Below are 23,424 nucleotides of genomic sequence, written 5' to 3'. Positions count from 1 at the left end.
TTTAACGCTACATTCCCCATTGGTCACAGGTCCAGGACTGTGCTCGGAGTTTTTCTCTCTGACACGCGATGGACCTATGGATTGCCAAGATATTCGTCTCTGATTTTAAAATCTTTTATTCTACAAAAATGGGCACATAAGTATTTTTTTTTCATTTTGTATTGAATTATATTTTTTTTCTAATCGTTACAGACTGCATTTGCTTACGCATAGAATTCATTCGTTTACTTTTCCTGCCATTTCTTCAATCTTTGTTGAAATCGTTACAGACTGCATTTGCTTACGCATAGAATTCATTCGTTTACTTTTCCTGACATTTCTTCGATCTTTGTTGAACACGCGATGCTGCGAGGTTGTAGAAGTGACATGTCGACTTAGTGCTAAGCTCCTCAGTGGCAATATAGCTAGCGTATGGAAGGTGGGAGACAAAATTCTCGCCGTAAAGTTCATAAGTAGGTACTTTCGCTCTGGTGATGAGCTCCGTTGCTAGGCAACCGCCCGGTCCCGGCTCGAGAGCGAATTAATTAAGATTTGGTCAGCAATAATACGAGGATCGTCGACCGGTGGGACGCGGTCGAATTATCCTCCCTCTGCCCGCCGATGAGGATCGATGCGGTAGGTGTTTGAGGGATGGATGTGTCACATACACTTCAGTAATACCCTTTTAGTGTAGCTACAGTAGTATACAATAAGTATGGGTAAAATGTATTTAAAAAAAAAATCCTTAATTTTTCACATTTAAAATACGGGGGCAAAATATAGAGTACTAGCGGACGCCCGCGACTTCGTCCGCGTAAATTTCGATGTCAACTTTACTACTACCCTTACCCTACCCTACCCCTACCCTACCACTACCCCAACCCTACCCTACCCAACACCTACATCTACCCTACCCCTACCCTACCCCCATCCTAGCCCTACCTCCATCCTACCCCTACCCTCCCCGTAACCTATCCCGTTAATACCCCTATCCCACCCGTACCCCTATCTCACGCCTATCCTACCCCTACCCTACCACTTCCCTATCCTACCCGTACCTCTACCCTACCACTACCCCAAACCCGGCCATAAACCTACCCTTCCCCTACACTACCCCTACGCTTCCCTACCCGTACCCTACCCTACCCTGTAATTTCTCTATCTTACTCCTACCCTTAGTAAAATCGGTCCAGTCCTTCGAGAGTGGTGGTATGAACAAGAGAAATAGAAACTTCTATGCTAATAATATAAAGAGGTAAAGTTTGTGTGGTTGTAGGAGGTAATCTCTGGATCTACTGGACCGATTTGGAAAATTGTTTTACCAATAGAAAGCTACGTTATTTGCGAGTGTCATAGGCTATGTTTGATCCCCATATTCACACGGGAACGGGAACTACGTAAATGAAAGCGCCGGGCGTCATATAGCGGAATTTCTGCGTCTTTTAGAAATTTTGTATTGTCTCCGAAACTATTTAAGTAATTAACATACTGTAAAGGGCAAATCTTATCTCCATAATATCCTTGTGATTATTAAATAATTTATTTTAATAAGGACTAAAGTTTAGTTGTATAAATAATGACGTAAAACTAAGTATATAAAATTAATAATTTTTAAAACACAAAAGGTACTATATCTGCTAATATATAGAAGATAGATATATAGTGTCGCGGACTTTTTTGTAAAACTTTTAAAGATACATAAAGTCTTCATACATTAATTTCAATTTTACACAATAGTTAAGGCAGCGCATGCGAATAAGTCTGTTTAAGAGGATTTTCAGTCCGACCTGTATGACAAAAACTGTGATAACTCGGCTAATATATATGATACCAATATAATATATAGCCTATAGCACTCCCCGATAATGTAGCATTCTACTGGTGAAAGAATTTTTAAAATCGAACCAGTAGTTCCGAAGATTACCCCATTTAAAAAATGTGACAAACTTACAAACTTACAAACTTTACCTCTTTATAATATTAAGTATAAGTATAGAAATAGTATAGATTAGTATAGATGAGACTCCCTGATAATGTAGCTTTCTGTTGGTAAAAAAGTTGTTCAAATCGTTTCTGTAGTTTTTGGGTTTATTCGTTACATACAAATCTTTCCTGTTTATAATATTACTATGGATGATAATGTACGTTCTGTTAGACAAGTGTGGTATTTTAGATGTAACACAGTAACAGACTAACAGAATAAATTTTGCAGCCCTACTCAACGATGCGCTGGCGCATGAAAAATGTGTCGCATTCCGCCATTACATGCGTCACCCACACATGGACAACAAATGATTACCTGCGTTTTGTTACACGCACACATAGCCGCCTTGACTAGCTCTTCTAATGTTGCGGCTATGGACTTTGGAGATAATTACCACTTACGATTATGTATCACGCTTTATTATCGTTGTTATATTTTTTTATTACCTATCTGTGATTTTTGTACTTTTATAGTCACTAACCTACCTGTTCAATTTTAGAATACGCCATTTTAGTTTCTCAAGGTTATTCCGATACCAAACGATTATCAGATTTAAAACATAATGAAGATTATTTATTGAATTATTACTTTTTTTTTACAAGATATTCTTATTGTCCGTCGTTATTACTAATAGCCGCATTAGAACAGCGTTATGAGCAAAACAAGCTCCATAATTAATAATTACCCTGCCATGGGCCATTAAAATAGTCCCGTTTGACTATCAATTTTGAGATATAGAAAAGGGTCATGTCTTTGAAGTCTTCTAAAATTTATTAAAAGAAAAATAAATGATTACCTAAATAAAGGCAGGTATACGAGTACTCAACTTACTCAAGTTTTTCCATTTATAAAATGAAATCTTAGCGACACAACTCCACCTCAGTATCTAACAATTGTATAAGATAGTAGGTAGGTAGGTAGTTTAGTATGGAAATTATTAGATTCGACAAAATATCATTGCAGTTAGGTCATCATGGCTGGTCTGTTAGAATGTAGGTATCATTTTTTAGAATTGAATAATCTTTCCTACAATAGGCACTGATCAAACACTGTTCATAATTTTACTACAACAGTACAAAGACATAAGCTTTTTCGTTTTTTTTCCAGGTACTGCACCAACTACAGATCAGATACTCAAAAGGAGTTAAAGGATGGGGTATAGTCACATGTAACTAGTCTTTCCTTATGAATAATGTTCATTTCCTTCAAACCAACCTCTTCGAAGTTGAAGTGTTGATAATAATTATTAAACGTAGACTTAGCTTTCTATCATATAAGTTATTTCAATGAACACACCACACCACTTAAAATGTTATGCATTTGTGTGTCGGAACTCGTAATTAATCTTAGTATTGTTGACTTGATTATTACCTTACACTACATTGTTGTGATGTTTTTACTCTACCCAAGTGTTTTGCTAAATGTAACTTAACCTTACCAAACCTGCAGTTTTGTTCGTCGGAAGAGTTAAGTATGCAATTTTTCGAAGTTCCACACAACACATTGCAGCATCTCGTGTTTGCATTCGTTGGATGTTAAGATTTGTAACTCTCAGTTGGCACGTCGTTCTTCCTCGGCGTCTCGTACGCGACTGCCGCTCGTTCCATTCAACAGGCTGGAAGGATGTGGGCGGGGCGTGCGGGACGCGGCATCATTGGGCGAACGCGCGGCGCGCAGTGATGGCGGCCGGCTCACTCGGCCAATGAGCGGCGCGCGGACCGAACGCGCGTCCGTCCGGCGACCGGTGCGACGTTGCCAGCTCTCGACAAAAAAATACCAGATTCGACCTTCTTAGGACCCTCGTTTTTTTTTTGTTTGGCCGCGTTATCATTCCGGAACGCGTAGTGTGTAACCCTTATCCGAGTGATGGTGTTCTATAGGTGCCACTACGGCTATAGGTGAATTTTTAGTGCAGTGCTATAGTGTATTATGGTGTGGTCGGCGCCTTCGGGGGAAGTCTTGATTGACATCATTTCAAGGTATATTCGGCTCGTGAGATAGTGTCATGTGACGTGGCCCGCCTCGTGCTCCACGCCGCTACACTGTAACCACACATTACACTACACCCTGTACCACTCGTGGCTCGTCCCCACACACCCTGTGTGCACAACAGAACATCGTAACGCCTGGAATTGCCTGCTTTAGGGTCCTGGTCCTCACTCGGTCGGTCGGTAAGTTGTAAGTTTAGTTCACTGCAGTAGAATAGCATTAGGTTAACGTTGAAATTCTATGGGTATCTGCTTAAGACTGGCTACTTTCTATTCTCGTGGTAGCGAAAAATGCACTAACGACCATAAACCGACACAAGGATCCCACACAAGGATGTAGCGAATCCATGTAGGATTGTACTTAAAATCATTGTGTCGGTTTGTACTCAATCTAAAATATATTGAAAGCATTTTATACAGCACTATATTTTTCATGATGACGTCGTGTTCTGACGACCTGGCGCAGTTAGTGACGAAGTTCTCACCAGAGAAGTCCGAGTTCGATTTCCAACGCTTGTCACTTTATAATTTTAATATTTTTTCGAAATTAACTCAGGTGTGCTCTGGTGGTAGGCATCGACCGTGGCTAGTTACCACCTTACCAACAAAGACGTACCGCTAATCGATTCAGCGTTTCGGTACGATGCCGCGCAGAAACCGTCTGAGGTACCTGGGTAGAATAAACTTCCGTTTCTATTTGAGAGTGCATCGTCACTTCACTTACGCGTCACGATCGCAGTCAATGACTAACTTGTCATTGAATGTAAATTTTGTAAGAAAATCTCATTTTTTTTCTACTAACTAACTAGTAGATACCTGGGCTACCCCTGGCTAGTGACTAAAGTACGCTGTCACGGATTCTGCACTAAACCTTGGCCGGATGTATCTTCATAGTGTCTATTGCTTTTAGTGTTATCATTTAAATTTAACAAATAGTTTAATGATAGTATCACTAACATTGGGTACCATAATACCTACACTTTTAATTAATTAACCGGGTCAACAACTGAACTAGGTACTTATGTACAAGACAGTTGCCTTACCTCATGATGCACCTAAACTGAAAATTTTTGAGTATTTTCAACGGTTCTAACTATGAACTTTGGATCATGGTGGACATGGCATCAGGGTTAAAAGGTTAGGTATTTTCTTCTCATTATGTAGGCAGGCAGTTTGAAGAATCACGAAACTAAGTGTCTATGTCTAGCGACTAAGGATAGGATTTCATATTATTCCGAAAAAAATACATAAAAAAACTCATACAGACGAATGGAGAATTTCCTACTTTGTTTGAAGTCGGTTAAAAAATTAACATGTACTACACCTTAAACTTACTTCAACGATTGTAACCTACCTTGGTAACCTCTTTCGCACAAGAGTTTTTTTAACGGACGTTAAAAAGCGTTCAAATACAACAAATGCATTCCCAAGTAGGTACCTATATGTTCACACGACAGCGTTTTTAAAACATAACGTTTTTTTTCGAACAGTGTTGCATTTTCAATATTGGGCGTTGGAAACAGAGCTTCATTTAACTTCATACTATATTTAAAAGTGTTTTTAACGTCCGTTAAAAAAACTCTCGTCCGAATGAGGGCGTAACGTCCTATCTCCTAAAGCCACATTGTTCCCTACTCATACATGTTGTCTCATCATTGGTCGTCTACCATACTTCAAAAGTCAAATAAAGTACTTATTATACAATACAATTTGTCTATGACTCGCCTTAACTTTGTCTCAATATTGCTGAATTTTGGTTTGGTTCTGGTCACGCCAATCTCTGAACTTCTGCACTCTCCATACCTATTACCATATTAGCTTTGTTATTTTCAAGTAGATACACAGTGAACAAAAGTTAATCGAAAAAGATAACTAATTTAGTTCTATATCAAACACAAGGTACTTACATCATACAGTAGTTGTACTCCTATGTAGTCAGTCAAATAAACGGGTATCAGTGCCGCGGGAGGGGGCAGGTGGGAACTTTCCACTACACCCACGTAGGTACTCCGCACTACCTCTACCTGCCCACACTACGCGGATAGCGTTTCACAACGAGCTCTGGCGCTGGTATCTGTTATAACTAACTACCAGCTGACGTGGCAACCATTTTGACGTGCGATGCCGTGTTTATTTCTTGGAATTGTCTTAAGATCTGGTCAGAAATGCTCTGTCATCATCTCCTTACCCTTATCCCACTTAAGTGGGGTCGGAAAAATATGTCAATCTTTTCCATTCGTTTCTATTACTCGTCAACTCATCATCCACTCCTTTTACACACATGTCCTCTTTCACACAATCCAACCATCTCTTCTTTGGCCTTCCTCTCCTCTTATGACCTTCCACTTGCACATTCAACATTTTTCTAGTAATATGACTTTCCTCTCTACGCATTACATGTCCATACCAAGCTAACCTTCTACTCCTCAATTTTTCTGTCACTGGCGCCACCTTCAGACTTCCTCTTATATACTCATTCCTTATTTTATCTATTCTTGTCACACCACACATCCATCTCAACATACGCATTTCGTTCACATGCATTCGTTTACTATCCATCCCTTTCACCGCCCAACATTCTGATCCATACAGCACGACAGGTCTTACAACCGTTTTGTATATTTTACCCTTAAGTCTAAGAGGCATTCGCGGGTCACATAGTACACCTGAGACCTGTCGCCATTTCATCCATCCCGCATTCATTCTACTTTTTACATCTCGGTCCACATTGCCATCGTTTTGAAAAAGCGACCCGAGGTACCGAAAATCGGAGCAAGCTGGTAGGGTTACATCATTTAAGGCAATTTTGGAAGATTGAGATGTACCGCCAAAGTCCAAGAATAAGTATTCAGTTTTCGTTTGACTGATTCGTAGACCAACACTTTCCAATTTCTCCTGCCATTTTCCCAGTCTGCTCTGTACCTCAGATGCGTTTTCTCCGACAAGTACAATATCATCGGCGAACAGCATACACCAAGGTGCTTCTTCCTGTATGTCTGATGTCAGAGCATCCATTACTAGGAGAAACAAATAGGGGCTTAAAGCCGATCCTTGGTGTAAGCCCACCTCCACTTGAAACTTGTCAGTAACACCAGCTTCTGACCGTATGCTCGTGCATGCATCTCTATACATTTCTTTCTGGTCAGAAATGCTCTGTATTGGCCATTAAGAGATCCGGTACGTTAGCTAAGCAATGATCCTTGCTCATAGTTGTATCAGATCTGTCGGGCTGTTCTAAAGATGTTTTCATTACTCTACGGCGTGAGATTCGAATTCGTATCTATGTTTTCTTTTTACCAGACTGCAAGGAGGGTACCCACTGGTATGTACCCAAGTATGTATGTATGTAATATTCTTTATTATCTCATATCTTCTAAACTGCTGAACGGATTTGCGTAATTAAGATATCGTTAGATTTATCTTAATAACCTAATTGTTCTTAGATAGGTGAAAAATTAAAAAAAACCAGCACGACGACTGTGAGTGCTATAGACTCAAGGTAAAAAATTTTTTTTTTTGAATATCGCGATGTGAGTATAAAATTCAAGGGATCAAAGGGATTTCAAAATGGTATATCATGGCCATATTAGAAACATCTACAATTAGAAAAACGTTATTTATTAAGATGCGAGCAGGTTAAGCAGTCGGGTATTTTTATTTTTTTAATTATTGATTATCTGTAGTAGATGGTCCAATTACAGAAACGCTCTTAAGCACCGTGTTAACGATCAAACATGTTTGACAATCTTGCTTGTCAAAATTTACTTTTTCACTACGCAATGTTTGACAAACGCGTCAAACAAAGCCGCAGACGATCAACTTGTTCGACAATAACGTTTACTGGGTCCTCGACAAAATAACTCAGTCAGGTACGCGGTGGCGATTAAGCGTTCCGGTACGTCGGTTAACCCAAGTAGTCTAATCGAGTCGTTTTTCGTTCGCCCTAATCACCATCGTGAAATATTTATAGAAATAAATTCGCGAACGATATCTGCTGGCCTTGACCGTCGTGTTTTGCTCTTGAATTGTAATGATTACGTCGTCGATACCTATCGGTGGTGATACGCCTACAGATGTATACATGGCTAGGTATTTCGTGAAAAGTATTCAATAATTCATGAAATACTTGTTTACTACCTATACAGGTATGCACCTATGTGTGTGCGAAGATTCGTTCGTATTAATGATCAAAAAAAGTCTTCACTTAATTTTGTTCAAATGCTGTGTGTATTTGAATTTTCGAAAGATTGATCGTTTGAGTTTTTTTAATGAATTTTATAGGGTTGTAAAAGGCTAATATAAAAACTCAAACCATTAATATGTAAATAGTCTACAATCCCAACCGACCATACATTTTTTAAGCTAAACGTATTTATATGTAAGCAATTTATATTATTACTTAGATAAAATATAATTTTCATCTGGTAGATGTTTGATGATTTAAAAGCACGTACTTAAAAGTAAATTAAAAAAATATATTTTAGAATTCACCAAAATCGTAAATGTACCCAATTAGGTACATTCCACATTTATTCATTCTATTATTAATTTATCGACAAATACTTAAGTCTGTGTCTCATGATCTCGAGTGACATCATTTCATGGTGATGAACTGTTGGAATCACTAGACCTAGGTCAAAACGTAGAATCGCAGAACGCTAAGTCGCTTTTTTTATTTTTAAATATCTGATAGCTATATAGCCCTTACCTGTACGGTTTCTATACGATATCGTACCGGAACGCTAAATCGCTTGGCGGCTCGTTTTTGTCGGTAGGGCAGAAATTTTAGAAAACCTCAATCGAACCAGCCGGGGATCGAACCCAGGACCTCCGTCTTGTTAATCCACCGTGCATACCAATGCGCCACTGAGGCCGTCGATACTTCATACTTGTACATGTTGATAAACTATACTTATGTTGATACATACATGTATGCTTTAAGTATTATGTGTGTACAGACGCGGCGATGTAGTCACGTCGCGTCCGAACAAACAAACAAACTCATTAGAAACAATCGTAATTGTCTGCTGGAGATTCACATCTTTTTGACGATAATGAGCTATTATTAAACCCACGCCTTTCTTTAGAAGTCTATTAATTAAGTTTGACCTTGAAGGGTACACTAGGATTTATCACGTTTTATTGTATTTTGGTTATTTTTTCCAGGCATAAATAAAATAAATCATATATTTTACGCTTTTATACGCGAAAGCCGTGATAGCCCAGTATGACCTCTGCCTTCGATTCCGGAGGGTGTGGGTTCGAATCTGGCCTGGGACATGCACCTCCAACTTTTCAGTTGTGTAATTTTAGGAAATTGAATATTTTTTCTTTTTGAGACACGCTCTAAAGATACGTGCATACCAGATAGTTTTCTTAATTCTCTGCGTGTGTGAAGTCTGCCAATCCGCATTGGGCCAGCGTGGTGGACTATCGGCCTAACCAGTCTCATTCTGAGAGACTCGAGCTCAGCAGTGAGCCGAATATGGGTTGATAATAATGATGAATACTCTTTTATGATAATAACATAGCATAAATTCTATGGAACTAGGCAAATGTTAGATTCGAAGATAGAAAGAGTTAAAAAAACGTAAATCCAAAGACGAAGTCGCGGCCACTAGCCTAGTCTATAGTATAAAAATTATCGTATGCCGACAACATTAATCATGCTGTCAGCAAACGAATATGTCAATAACGAACGCGCGTCTAGAGACATGCACTTCGAAGTATTTTTGGAAACTCGTTGTGTAATTACGTCGTCAGCAATCAATCAAAGGCGCGAGTCATCGAACCCTAGACTTTGTACCTATTTGTCATACGTCGATAAGCGCGACCCAATAACGCGCTGGTATCGGGTCGGTAATGTGGCCAGTTAGCGTGTGATGGCTCCATTAGTGGAACGATGGTAATTTGTTGTGGATGCAACTTTATCTGATTATATCACGGAATGAATTACAAATTGTAGGTATGAGGTGGTTAGTATACGAGTAGGCAATAGCGACCTCTCTGACGCAGATGTACTGTGCGTTGTTTTACAATCAGGTGGTTTTGAGTTCAAATCTCAACTTGAGTAAATTTAGGAATTTATGCTTTCTAAATGGAAATTTGGCAAGAGACATTGTTATAGACCAGAGGTACAAGAAAAAAATTGGAAAATATTTTTTGTTTATTAAATCTATAAAAAAAACCGGTGGTCTGAAATTCGTGAAAATCTCAGCAAAAACTGCGCAATTCGATTCCTGAATTATTTATTATGACGTACGGAGCCCTCGGTGTGCGAGTCCGACTCACACTTGTCCGGATTTTTGTTATAGTGACTATGAAACACAACCCTTCGCGTACCATAATAGATCAGCTGCGATTTATAGCGCCTGGCGCGGTACCAACGACGAGAAAAACAGAGTGATAACTCTCCCCCCCCACTTCCTCCAGCCATCCCCCCCACTCGACCCACATCTAGGGCGAACTGTAACTACTCTCCCTCAGAACTTTCATGCTGGACGAAAATATCTCAATTATAAATATAAGCTGTCTTAAACATTGCTCAAATTGGCGAATATTTTATTTTTGTTAACGATCTATGAAGTTTTCGTAAATGAATTTTTATTAATATTTAGACATTTAGGTACCTATATGAAAAGCGATAATTAATAGTAGGCCTCTACTGATCCGTATCGTACGTATCGGATCGCATCAAATAATTTTTTAATTTTACGGTAGATAAAATTCGTTCGATACGATCTGTACGATGCGGATCAGTGGACTTACTTGTAAGACTTTCTATACAAAGAATACTAAAATCCGTTGGATGCGATGCGTCCGATACGTACGATGTAGATCAGTGGACGCCTGCCACAAGGCTGTATGAATAAAACTATTAGCATATACAATAGTATAACCTATAGTAGAGGTACGAGTACACTTGCTATAGATAACTCCTCGTTGGTTCATTAGTGGTTTTGGATCAGGAGGTCCTAGGTTCGTGTCGGGCTACGTAATACTGAGCCTTTTTTATTCTCAATCCGTAGTTGTGAAATAGGCGGTGTTAGCCCAATCGAACCCAAAATGTCGTGATTCGCAATGAATGTCGTGATTAAGCTAAGCAGGCTAACAACTGAACTAACCAAAGAGGTAAGTTTCTATATGACAGCAGAATTTTTCAGACTACATCGTTGTAGCTTAAGAAACGATGAAATAGTCGATTCTTGCTGCTACAAATATTATAGAATATTCGGGCCACAATAAAGCCTGGCAAAATGATATTACGTTGAATGAATAAATATTCGTAGGTCGATGAAAGAAATGTTACTCGTACATTGAATGGTTATCCGGACGAACTCGCCGAATACGAAATAGCGATGAGTCTGTTGTTGTTCACGATATATGCGTATGTGAATACATTTTTTTGTACTCTTTTTAAAATATTTTTTGGCATTTCTTTACACAAATCCATAATAGAATTGTATTGTCGAGTAAAAGAATAGAGGGTGAGAGGGGGTCGCGATCGGAATGTAAAATTGGTTGGTAGGGGGTCGGGGGTTGGTGCCACTGAAGTTTCGATGTTACGAGTATATTTTTCGTTCCTTATGTGGTAAACAAGTTTCTTTCTCATTCTAAATTCATATCCTAAATTTATGTTTGGTTATTTAATGTTGCTTGTTAGGGCATTTGGGTTTAGACCCACCACGCTGCTGATGCATTGATAATGTTTACACAGTAGTACAAAACATAAGTAAATAAGTTGTCATCGTCATCAACCCATATTCGGCTCACTGCTGAGCTCGAGTCTCCTCCCAGAATGAGAGGGGTTAGGCCAATAGTCCACCACGCTGGCCCAATGCGGATTGGCAGACTTCACACACGCAGAGAATTAAGATAATTCTCTGGTATTCAGGTTTCCTCACGATGTTTTCCTTCACCGATTGAGACACGTGATATTTAATTTCTTAAAATGCACACAACTGAAAAGTTGGAGGTGCATGCCCCGGACCGGATTCGAACCCACACCCTCCGGAATCGGAGGCAGAGGTCATATCCACCGAGCTATCACAGCGCTTAAATAAGTTGTAAAGAATATATATATAGTACATGTATATATCTAACATTTTTGATTGCTTAGATAACACATCTTGACCTTTGCATGTTGAATGGTAGTCGTGTGCTGTGTCAAGTCTATTTTTAGCGCTTAAATCATCTGCCTAATCGATCATCGTCGAAGGATAGTAATAATAGTAATTATTATATTCTTGTGTCCCACAAAAATGGATAAAAAAGTAAAGAAATCAATGTAAATATTTATTGATTAGAAAATTTATATCTGAACACTGTAGTCGTATGTTGTCGTAAGGTTGCTCTGTTTCCGAGACTAACGTACAAGTTTATACTTATATTATTATATTATATATTAAACAAGCAGACGCAGCGCGGTTTCACACGCGTGGTTCCCGTTCCCGTAGGAATACGGGGGTAAAATATAACCTATAGCACTCGGGGTAGTGTAGCTCTATAACAGTAAAAGAATTTCTCAAATCGGTTCAGTAGTTTTAGAGCCTATTTAATGCAAACAAACAATCAAATCTTTTCTCTTTATAATATTAGTGTATATTTTTTGTATCGGGTTTTCTAGATGACGTTACTTAAAAAGTAGACCTTCGTCGCGTGTACTGAGTTTTGGACTTTGCGGTCTCATACCTCACTTCCGTATATCTTTATTGTTTCTTATGTAATCTTACATAATATAGGTTATCAGTAATCGGTATCTAGGTAAGCTAAGAAATAAAATGTTATAAAACGATCCCAGGATTTGTCTCAGGGTCATTACAGGCATCTTCTTTATATAATACAAATATTGAATAACATTTATGTGATTATTTATTTTAATGGTTTCATTTAGAGGGAAAGAGCATAAAAGAGCTTTCTTTAATGTAATTTGTAACCTCAATAGTTCCACAATCAGGGAATAGGGCTAAACACTTTGTGGTTCCGGGTTTAATCTTCTTTTGTTCATTTGTCGTACACTGCTAGAACATTTACGATAAATTGAAGTTGGAAGACAATATTCGTCATATTTGAAACATTACCTTGCGAGTAATGTTGAGTTTATATTGAGTTATAAACTCTTTTTTTAAAACAAAATAATAATCAATATAAATAGAGGTCACGGGCCCTGGGGCCCTAGGCATGCGTCCCTCGTGCGCTCACAGCGAAGATGGCTTTAGTCGTGGGCACACAGGCGCGGGCCCGGTCACGTCCGGTGACTCACAGCGGCCGTTTGACGCACCTGCCGCACATGTGCATGCTGATATGCATATCATATGTTATATTATATACATGTTATATTATATACATACATACATGTTAAGTCCGATAGCGGTCATTGTTTTTCATATCCGATAGTGGCTGTTAATTTGACATTATCACCTTAATCCGACGACCCGCATTCGAGCAGCGTGGTGGGTTTAATCTCCAAATCCCATAAGGAAAGAGGCCTGCGCCTGTAAGTAATGGGCCGTTTAAATAATATGAGCTGATAATGATGATGATAATTCGTGATAGCTCGTGTATGTGATGGGTCAAAAAATAACAGTTTATAATATAAAGTTTTATAAACAATATTTCCCGTTTTCCTCCAATTAGTCGGAAATATTGTGTTAGGAGGTGGGTACGACAATCCTCCAGCGGGCGGGGATCGAACCTATTACCTCTCAATTTTTACCGTGAAAACCACAAAATTCAAATTCGTTTATTTCAAGTAGCTTTGGCATTTTTGAAAATTTAAGTTTATCTGCTTGTAGTAATGTTTTTGAATAAATATAGGGAAGAAATTCTATTCTTTGTTTTGTTAAGAATTAAATTCCCTGATTTCGAATATCTAAAAAAATCTTTACCGTCTCTACTTTGAAATATATTCATGGTTCAAATGACTAATAATGCAAATAAGGCAATTTGCATTATTTACCATTGCAACACTTTTTTCATAGTAACTAATATGCTATTATGTGAAAACTGCATAACGGAAAGTTACACGTTTTGTAAAATATTCCGCAACTTTGAATACAAAATTAAAATGAAGTTTTTGATTATTTTGTATATTATAAAACCGAGTGTTAATTTATTCAGATCTTTTGTAAATAATACTTGAACCGCTCGCTGCTATGGCCGTGTTACGGAGTTAATAGATAGATTTTTTTATCTGTAATGTACAATTTACATATTATGGAATGTAGTGTTCTGTATCTAATGACAAGATCAAGGATATATCAAGGAGACCGAGGATTATAATTATCTTAATGATGACATTTTTATGAAAATAACAATAAACTTAAACGTTTTGTCTACGCAAGAGATAGTGCCCAAGTGTGTGTTCAAATACAGGTACACTCTTTATTCCCGTACTCTCATTGTCGAATGGGCAGATCGACACGACAGGAACGAGATAAGGCATAGAAACAACGGTTTTACGTGCTCTCCGAGGCACGGGGATGTACCAACACCGCTGACTTTTCTTAACTCTAGTCTGCTATTGAGAAAATCCCAATAACTTGTTTGCATGAACCTTGAACCTGAACTGAACACCAACCTTAGACCTTATATCCGTAGTCGACCTAGTCTAAAGCTAATTACGGGACCAATGTGGATTTTTAATTAAAATACTCGTCGCGATATACTGTAAATTACGCTTTGATGGAATAATAAGAAGGAAATGTTTGGAAATTGTAATTGAAAATAAATTCCCCCTTTCTAATAAATTCTTTGTATATTGACTTCTCATTATATGAGTAAACTATCGTTTTATATGCATACCCACACGAATTTTGGACTGGATGATCTATTTGGAATTAATGTAGAAATTCTTATTCCAGGTATGCTAGAAATACGAATGTCAATAGAAATAGTTGCCAATAGTGCACAATTGGAAATTGGACCTACAACACCTCGGGATATTAGTCTGTTGAGTTGAGCTATTGCGTCGTTCGTAACAAAATGTAAAATAATTTTGTGTATACGCCTTCGTGCCAGGAGTTTAATTTAGAAATTGTAATCATGCCGACCCGGGGAAATCGAATCGAAATCGAAACCGCACCCTTTATAGGCACAGTGTGGAGTCAAATATATCAATCCTACAAAAAGTTCGACAAATTGCACCGAGCATTGCGTGGCATTAAAAAGAAACTAAGACAACTGGGCGCAGCGCAGGTCCGGCAGGAGACCGACCGAAATAGTCTACACCAAGAACCCGCGGGACTTTCATACGCAGTATTTATACATATATTTATCATTCCGCAGAAATCTAGCGATTTATTAGCGATAATCGTAATGTTAATGACAAATTAAAATACAAATAAAAGAGAAATCAAATATTTAGAAAGCGCTGTGCTCTCTCTACACAATAAAGATTAATCATTATCTTTAAACATATCACGGCGACGAGACATATCAGTGTTTATAGCAGACGGGGTACCCAGTAATTTTCCTATCTAATGGAATATCTTTACACATGACCAATATTATTTTTTCTTCTTTAGCCATTTTAGTGTTTGTAACAATACCGTATTCCCTTCTCCGAGCTGCTGCTAAAAATTTCTCTGAAGAAACATAAACTCTATATTTCATGGCCCGAGACAGTACCAAAGATTCAATGATACAATTAGTCAGGCATTACGTCGGTGTAACGTATTATGCGACTCAGCCACCGGCTCTCGGCCTACGCGCGCCGACGCAGCCAAGGCCGCCGCGTGTGGGCGACGCACGTGGTACAACTTTATGGGGTTATTGCTGCCATGGGGTGATGAAAAAATGCACTAAATAGCGCTCGGGAAGTGCTATGTTCAATGTTTATGTTTTTCGACTCGACTTTTTCAAGATCAAGTTTGAAAGTTCGACACAGTACACATCTTACGTGTCTTTGTGTTTGTGTAGTGAATTTGTGTAGGTGTGTTTGTGTTTATAAATCTGTAACACTATGTAAGTTGTTGCGCACTTGTTCCCAGATTAGATGGAACACTTGCGGGGTTGTGTATTTTTGGATGCGTGTGGTATGTCTGTGTCCATCAATAATGTGTCTTTAATTATATCAACATTAGGTACTTTACGATAATGTAAAAAATAATTTATTAGCGATTTTAAATGACCTACCAGAAGTTATTAGAATAAAATGCTTTGAATTTAAAGTGAATGCGTTTTTAAGCCAAAATGGTGATGTAACTAGGCTACCTAGTCCCAAATAAAAGAACTTGATGTTGACCTTAGGTTAGGCTGGGTTTGTCAATTTTGTCTATGCGTGAGTTAACGCGAAAAGATGAAATTAATATGTTAAGATTGTACTTGCGAATTTTTCTGTAAAAATTCTTATCATATTGTTAATATTTATTTTTATGTTGTAATAACAACCAGTCCAAGGTCAAGATAGAACTGTTCTCGAAACGATCATATAACCGATCTAATATAACCGACCCCCTACAATACAAGCGCAAATAGCTACAATACGCCTCGCCTTAGCTACTAAACTAATTACTTTGCGTTCTCCGTCTCGAGTCTAAATCCCTCGACACAGACGGACAAATCGGAATTGCTAGGTATGTAGGTCCGCCGCCTAGTTGCTGAGGCACTCTTAATACTAATGGGATTGTATGGTAACTGGATCATGCGAGATTATTATATAAAGCTATACGGCTTACGCTGAATACATCTAGAGCTAGACCGATGATGTTCTCGTCTTAATTGTATTACTATACCTCTGTGTTGCTTGGTGGATTACCTACAACCAAGTCCGTTTGGCTTTAAATACAGTGGTATGGTGTACAGACTCGAGTTTGACAGTTGGTGTGTGTAAAACTGACATGTGTGTCTGCAGTGGTCTTGGTCTCTCATTGTACCACTTCATTCAAAGCCATACGGAATTACGAGGAAAGAACATAGACTTTTTATTCTATTTCATATTTTTTTAAATTTCTATCATTACATATTTCATAATTGCAGAAAAATACAGATTCTATGATGCTTAACACCTATGTCTCAAGTTGAAGGCAGAATGCAGCGGTAATGTATCCTCCCGCAAGCTCTGCTGTAACAAGAACAAGGCCTCTAGCCACATATCGATCTGTTTCTACAAACGCTAACTTCGAAATTTAAAAATAATGCATGGGAATAATATGAGTTATTGATGGGTCATGTGATCCACCTGTCATTCCCATATTTATTTTTAATTTCCGAAGCCGGTAGTGTAGAAGGAGATATCAATTTGTAACTAGTATGGCTAGAGATGCAGTGCTTTTACACGAAAACGCTAAAATTATACTTTTAAATATAGACGGCGCGACCAACATTGTAGAATTCGGACGGGAGGATTTATTGCTGGCGGCGTAGCGGATACGCGTTCAGACGAACACATTTGTCATACTGTGACGATGATTCTGGCGCGGCCGAGCGCTGGGAGGTCCGGGGTTCGATTTTGTTTTATTGGGAAAGTATTATGAGCAGCTATATTTTCGACGGAGAGGAACTGAGGCTATACTTATTTCTACAACTACTGTACCTACTTTTGATCTCAAATAATAACGACTTTTATGTCAGATACTAGCGGACGCTTGTATCTGACATAAATCCTCGTGGAATTCAGTTTTTCACAAATCCCGAGGGAACTATGATTTTTTTCGGGATATAAAGTAGTCTATGTGTTAATTCAGGTTATAATGTATATCTATTTCCAATTTGAGTTAATTCGGTTCAGTAGTCGCGGCGTGAAAGAGTAACAAGCATTCGCACTATCAAAATTTTTTTGCAAATCTCGGGAAACCATGGACCCTAGGAAATTATTTTTCCTAGGGTCATCTGGTTCATTATTACCGCAACACCGGGAAGGTAGCAGCTTAGAGTGTAAGCTGCTATACGTAGTAGTAGCAGAACAAAGTTCTCATTCTTAGACAAGCCCTAGAGGCATAGTGCAACGGAGGCACCGGCGAGTTTTAGTGAGGTCCCGGAGCCTACCAAAATGCACAGAGGGTGGCCACCGAGGGGATTTTAGTGGTAAGTCCCACATAACCCGTCTTCTCCCCCAATAAGTCGGGTATCTCAAAAAGAGATTTCCCCCCGTGACAAACAAAAGGGTCATCTGGTATTGCAACTAATTGCAGCATACTTATTTCATGAGCAACACAATCGCGTTAACTTGTACCATATACGATTCCAGTGTGAACTGCCAGTAGCCAGTTATAGATTGTATGTAAGGCAGTCGGAAATAGCCGCGTCCATCTGTGCGCTGATGCAACTGTTTGGCTTCTCTACACCTACAGCGTTGCGGGTAGCTATATCTATTGCGTCTGTTTGTGTAAGATCCGTCCATTTGCGTTAGATAGTACATTTGTATTAGATAGTCCATTTGCGTTAGATAGTCCATTTATTTTAGATAGTCCATTTGCAAGTGTGCATAGTACATACCACTCCTAGCTCGCTAGTTTTGAATGGTGCATTTTGCACCGGTTTTGCCGATTTTGCCGGTGAGGCCAGGTAAGTAATAAACTTTCTATAAAAGAACTTAATAACTACAGACCTTACTCTTATACCTATTATTGCCAAAGTATTCGAAAAAATGATGTATAAAAGATTATATCAATTTATATTAAATATCAAAACATAAATTGCTTTGTCCATGCAGTTTATATTTTGACATAGATTGCTCTAACTCTTGTCCATATTTCTTGACTGGTTGCGACTAGTGAAGAGAAATGGACAAGATTTCGTCCAATGGCGTCGGAGTACCTTTCGTACCAAGCAATTAAAGAGATAGCTGTATTTTCGGTTACGCCGGCATTGGTTAAATTTTGCTTATTTCTCTTCAAGAGATTATCTCGCCGGTCGCACGTTAGCGCCATTGCTGTTAAGTGACGATGCAGTCTAAAATATAAGCGGACTCACTTGGACAAGTTTATTCTATCCGTACTTCTGATGATTTCTTCACGGCATCGTACCGGAACGCATAGTCAATAGCGAACGAGTAATCTGATAACGCTGATATGTCTGACCCAATCCGATTACAGTGAATCTGCACAATTGGATCACGTCCGCATCCCCTGCGCCACTGCGTCACCGCGTCACCGCCTGACCTACTGCTACTACACGCTAGCATTTTATTGAGATCCTAAGGTCATTGACCTGTTGGGCCAGAACTCTCGTACTATTCGATAACTCGGTCGTTTTTATTATTTCCGCATTTAAATTCAATGATTTGTAACTTTAATGGATGTAAAATCTTGAAACAAATCAACTGACATTACAAAAGTGTAGCAAAAAGCGAAAAATAACATCTTACCCTATCTGCTGATCTGTTTGAAAGCGGTTAATATTTCACAGTCTGACCCAGGATATGAATCTAGCACCTCATTATTTGAATTTGCATTACAGTAGTATTGACGAAACAAATACATAAATACGTGTACACAATCTCGTAATGTTTTTTGTTTATGTATTTAATTTTGAATATTTCATTGTCATAAGGACCATATTTCACCAATAACCAGAAGTAATTCATACCAATCAAAATTTTTGACGTTTCGTAATTTTCTTTTACGCCTACTCGAGGCAAAGAAAGTTCAAAACCGGTAAAGCTATTGACGAGTTTTTTCAAAACTAACTACACAACTAACTCTGTGGTTGAGTTTTGAAGATAGTAAACTTAATTTAAATTATTAAATTACCTCTTACAGAATAAACTATCAGATTTAAGTTTTACGTAGCGTGACGAGACGTCGAAGCTTCTTTCGGTCGACATACAAGTTATTATAATTACTGTATACTCTAATTACATATTTGGTTGTAATTATAAATTGTAATTCAAGTACATGTGTCTTAATCGCTAAGACTTGTGACCGCGACACGGCCGGATGCTCGAGTACGTTGCACTCAGGCGGTGCCGGGGCGCGGCGCTAGTGAAATGTAAAATAATAAACCCCCATCCTCTGATATTACATACGGGCTATCGTAAAGAGTGTTTTATCTACGGCATTGATGTACTTGTGTTAGATAATAATCATTTCATTCTTTAACTGATAACAAAACGCCATTATTATGTACTTCAGAGTTGACCCGGCAAATATTGTTTTGCCATATAATGTATCTCGTACTAAAATCGAATAAAACTTTTAATAAAGTGTGTGCGTGCGACGTTAAACACTGTGAACTGTGGTGTGCATGAGGGTCTTAACTAGGGCATTCATTGGTTATACAAATTTTATTAAATGGAATGAAAATGTTTTCTCAAATACAGGGTCGTACCGATCCCTCAGGATAGACAATGCATTTTTGTATCTATGAAGTGCATGCCACTAACCGTGACACGAGATTTTCATTATACCTACTATAACTGAAAATCGCTTTCAGTACTCATTCAAAAATTTCTTTAGGGTAGGCAGCACTTTAAAGTTGTGCGGTTTACTCGGCCCTGGCCGTGCAAATCTCTGGGCTTTACGGAGCGATAATTGGGAGCCCTTGTGAGGGCGGCGGCCTAAGGGAAATGACTTGAATTCCCTCTTCATTCCAGCCCTAATTTTGAACGCTCGACCTGCTTTCAGTACAATCTACAGAGAGATACCAGTACATTTGTAAGTACGTATAGCTAATAGCGCCAATGCTAGCAGCTTGGCTCGTGTGGATTTACATTTTTAACCGACTTAAGAAAAGGAGATTCTTTGTTGATGGTATAAATTTAAAATTTTGGAAAATACCGTCCGTACCGTTTTGATGGAAACTGGAAAATTATTGAATTTTAGCCAAATAATCCATTTATAAACCTAATTAGTGGTGGAATTTTTATATAATTTTTTAGTTTTCCTCACTGTAATCAAATATCATTAAATTTAAATGTATGTCAATAGATTGAATTACGAAGTACGTTATATTTTAACTGTAACGATAAAGTAGTATAATTAAGAAGCATAATAACTGAGTCTGTAATATGATTATTTATATTCGTTTTCGAGAAATCATTGCAAATAATTTCGTCTTAATTATAATAGCAGTGCTAATTATAAGTTATGGCTCTAAGCACCAACGTGTCATTATGATGTTTAATTATTCATTATTTAATTAAACCACTTTCATAAACTTTGATGTCTGCAAACACGTTCTTTATTTCGAATAGAGATATCATTGAGAAACTTTGAAAAGTAATTATTATGAAATAACTAGATTAAATTACCTAATTAAGATGTTGAGTCTTCTTTACTAATTCCACTTTCGTTATTATAAGTTTCCCAACACGAAGAGTTAGTCGTTCTCTCGTAACATCGGAGTATGAGGGTGAGGGACTGCACCTGTATTTGCGCACACACTTGTGTGTTTTTTTTTTATTTTTATTTTTATTTTTTTATAACCAGATGCTCACATCTATGACAGCCTCCGTGGCGCAGTGGTATGTGTGGTGGATTTACTAGGCGGATGTCCTGGGTTCGATTCCCGGTTGGGCCGATTGAGGGATTTCTTAATTGGTCCAGGTCTGGCTGGTGGAGGCGTCGGCCGTGGCTAGTTACCACCCTACCGGCAAAGATGTATTGCCAAGCGATTTACCGTTCCGGTACGATGTCGAGTAGAAACCGAAAGGGGTGTGGCTTTCCTATTTCTAACAAGTTAGCCCGCTTCCATCTTTGATTGTATCAACACTTACCATCAGATGAGATTGTAGTCAAGGGCTAACTTGTAGAGAATAAAAATAAAGCAATTAACTCAAAAAAATCTTAAAATAAAAAGAAAGAAAATATAAAAGAAGAAGTTTCATTCAAAGCTTTCTATCCCTTTTCTTTTGAATTTGAAATTTTAAAATGAGAGTCTCTCATTCAGTTATCCTTTTTTATCAGAATTGTATTCGCTCAACTGAAAAATGTAACGTTTTATGAAAATTTCATTCGGTATTACATCAAAGAGATGGTAAAAAAATAATATGTAAGTAGATACCTATTCAAAACTGTATTTTTTATTTAACTGGGTTTATTTTCCAACAAATCTAGATCTTCGAGTCGAATTAAAAAGACTGAAAAAACATTAATTTGAATAAAGAAAGTTGTGTTTATCGTAGTATCTTTGCCTAGCGTAACGCGTTATCGTGAATATTTAAATTATACAGTAAGATACCCACTTTTATATTTAAAAAGCTTTATAAAGTAATGATAGATGTTGAATAAGTAATATTAAAATATGCAGGTTTAATTTTTAAACAGATTATTTTTATTATCATACATACTTATTATTGTAATTATTTACTTGAGTAATTGACGGTTTAAATGTTGCTTCTTTTGAAAGTGTACTGTGCCGACAACAATAAATTCATATTTTACATTTTACTTCATATTTTGAAGATTTTTAATTTTGTAGCCACGCCATTGGCTTGTAAAGGTAAAGATTGTACGTTTTTAACGTTTTTAAATTATAGAATAGAATACAGAATTCTATCTGTCTGTACATACACGAAGTTTACTAATATTAAAGTTTTCATATGACTGAATTCGTTAACAGAAGTAGTTACACGGAGGTTCCATTCAGTCTCTTAATATGGCTGTGTTCCAGTCAGGGGCTTACCACAACCTTTTACTAAACTATCATGATATCTGTGTTATTAAAGGGCGTAAGTAATGTTACCTCAGTACGTAGTACGTATAGTAGTTACGAATTGAGTGAATGAAATTGACCATGACGTCCACAATTGCTATGCGAAACATCATCATCGTCATCATTAACAGCCGATGGACGTCCACTGCTGGACATAGACCTCTTGCGTGGACTTTCGATCAACACGGTCTTGAGCCGCCAGCATCCAGAGGCTCCCTACAGCCCGTTTGATGTCCTCAGTTCTATGCGAAATAATCCTACGTTAATCATAACGTCCCTCAGGGTACGAATTGTCGTAACATTATGGAATCGCTACGGATTTAAGAGATTGTGGAAAGGCATCTGAAGGGTATGGTTGCCAATGTAATTACGGGCGAGTGATAATCTCTCTGTACTGAATAATAGTAGAGGTGTTTGTGACTCAACTCCCCTGGGGTAGAATTACAGTCAATTTAGTCTTCAATAGCTTTCTTGTGTTCCGGTCTGAAGGGTATGGCTGTTGATAAAATTACGGTGTAAGTCACGTGATAAAGAGCGCACTACAAATATGTAGTCGGAAATACCAACCTAGATAGTAAACTATCGCTGAATCAAGCTATAAAAAGAACACCAAAGTCCAAATTCCATTACGACACGTTACTGCGTAGAAAACGTCTGACATTGTTGCGTATATTCAAATTAATATATTGGTGCTTGATAAAACTGTTGTTTACTTTATTATCTGTAGCTACAATAATATTACGCTCGTATCATTGTGAGATATCAATATCACGTTATCAGTCGAGTTTGCTCGTTTTCCGGCTTCTCCGTCTTACGAAGCAACAGATACACAGATGGACTTGATTAGCATTGGATATTTTAAAAAAACATTACCCTCTT

General features: G+C 38.0%; 1 protein-coding gene across 5 annotated transcripts in view; it reads left to right on the top strand.

Annotated features, from left to right (window-relative positions):
• LOC112045895 (uncharacterized) overlaps positions 1-23,424 on the top strand; it is a 159,705-nt gene that overhangs the window by 68,295 nt on the left and 67,986 nt on the right. For 3 of the 5 annotated variants that reach the window (XM_052883160.1, XM_052883158.1, XM_052883157.1), the window contains exon 1: positions 3,648-3,942. In XM_052883160.1, coding sequence (XP_052739120.1) covers positions 3,893-3,942 — 50 coding nt within the window. In that variant the 5' untranslated portion in view covers positions 3,648-3,892. Of the gene's footprint in view, positions 1-3,070; positions 3,132-3,647; positions 3,943-3,978; positions 4,135-23,424 lie in introns of those variants that run through there. The other 2 variants (XM_052883159.1, XM_052883161.1) reach the window with 2 other exon arrangements.

The sequence above is a fragment of the Bicyclus anynana genome, chromosome 8 (assembly GCF_947172395.1).
Source record: "Bicyclus anynana chromosome 8, ilBicAnyn1.1, whole genome shotgun sequence".
NCBI classification, from domain to species: domain Eukaryota; kingdom Metazoa; phylum Arthropoda; class Insecta; order Lepidoptera; family Nymphalidae; genus Bicyclus; species Bicyclus anynana.
Note: the sequence above shows the minus strand (reverse complement) of the source record. Positions and strands in the feature narration are given on the sequence as shown.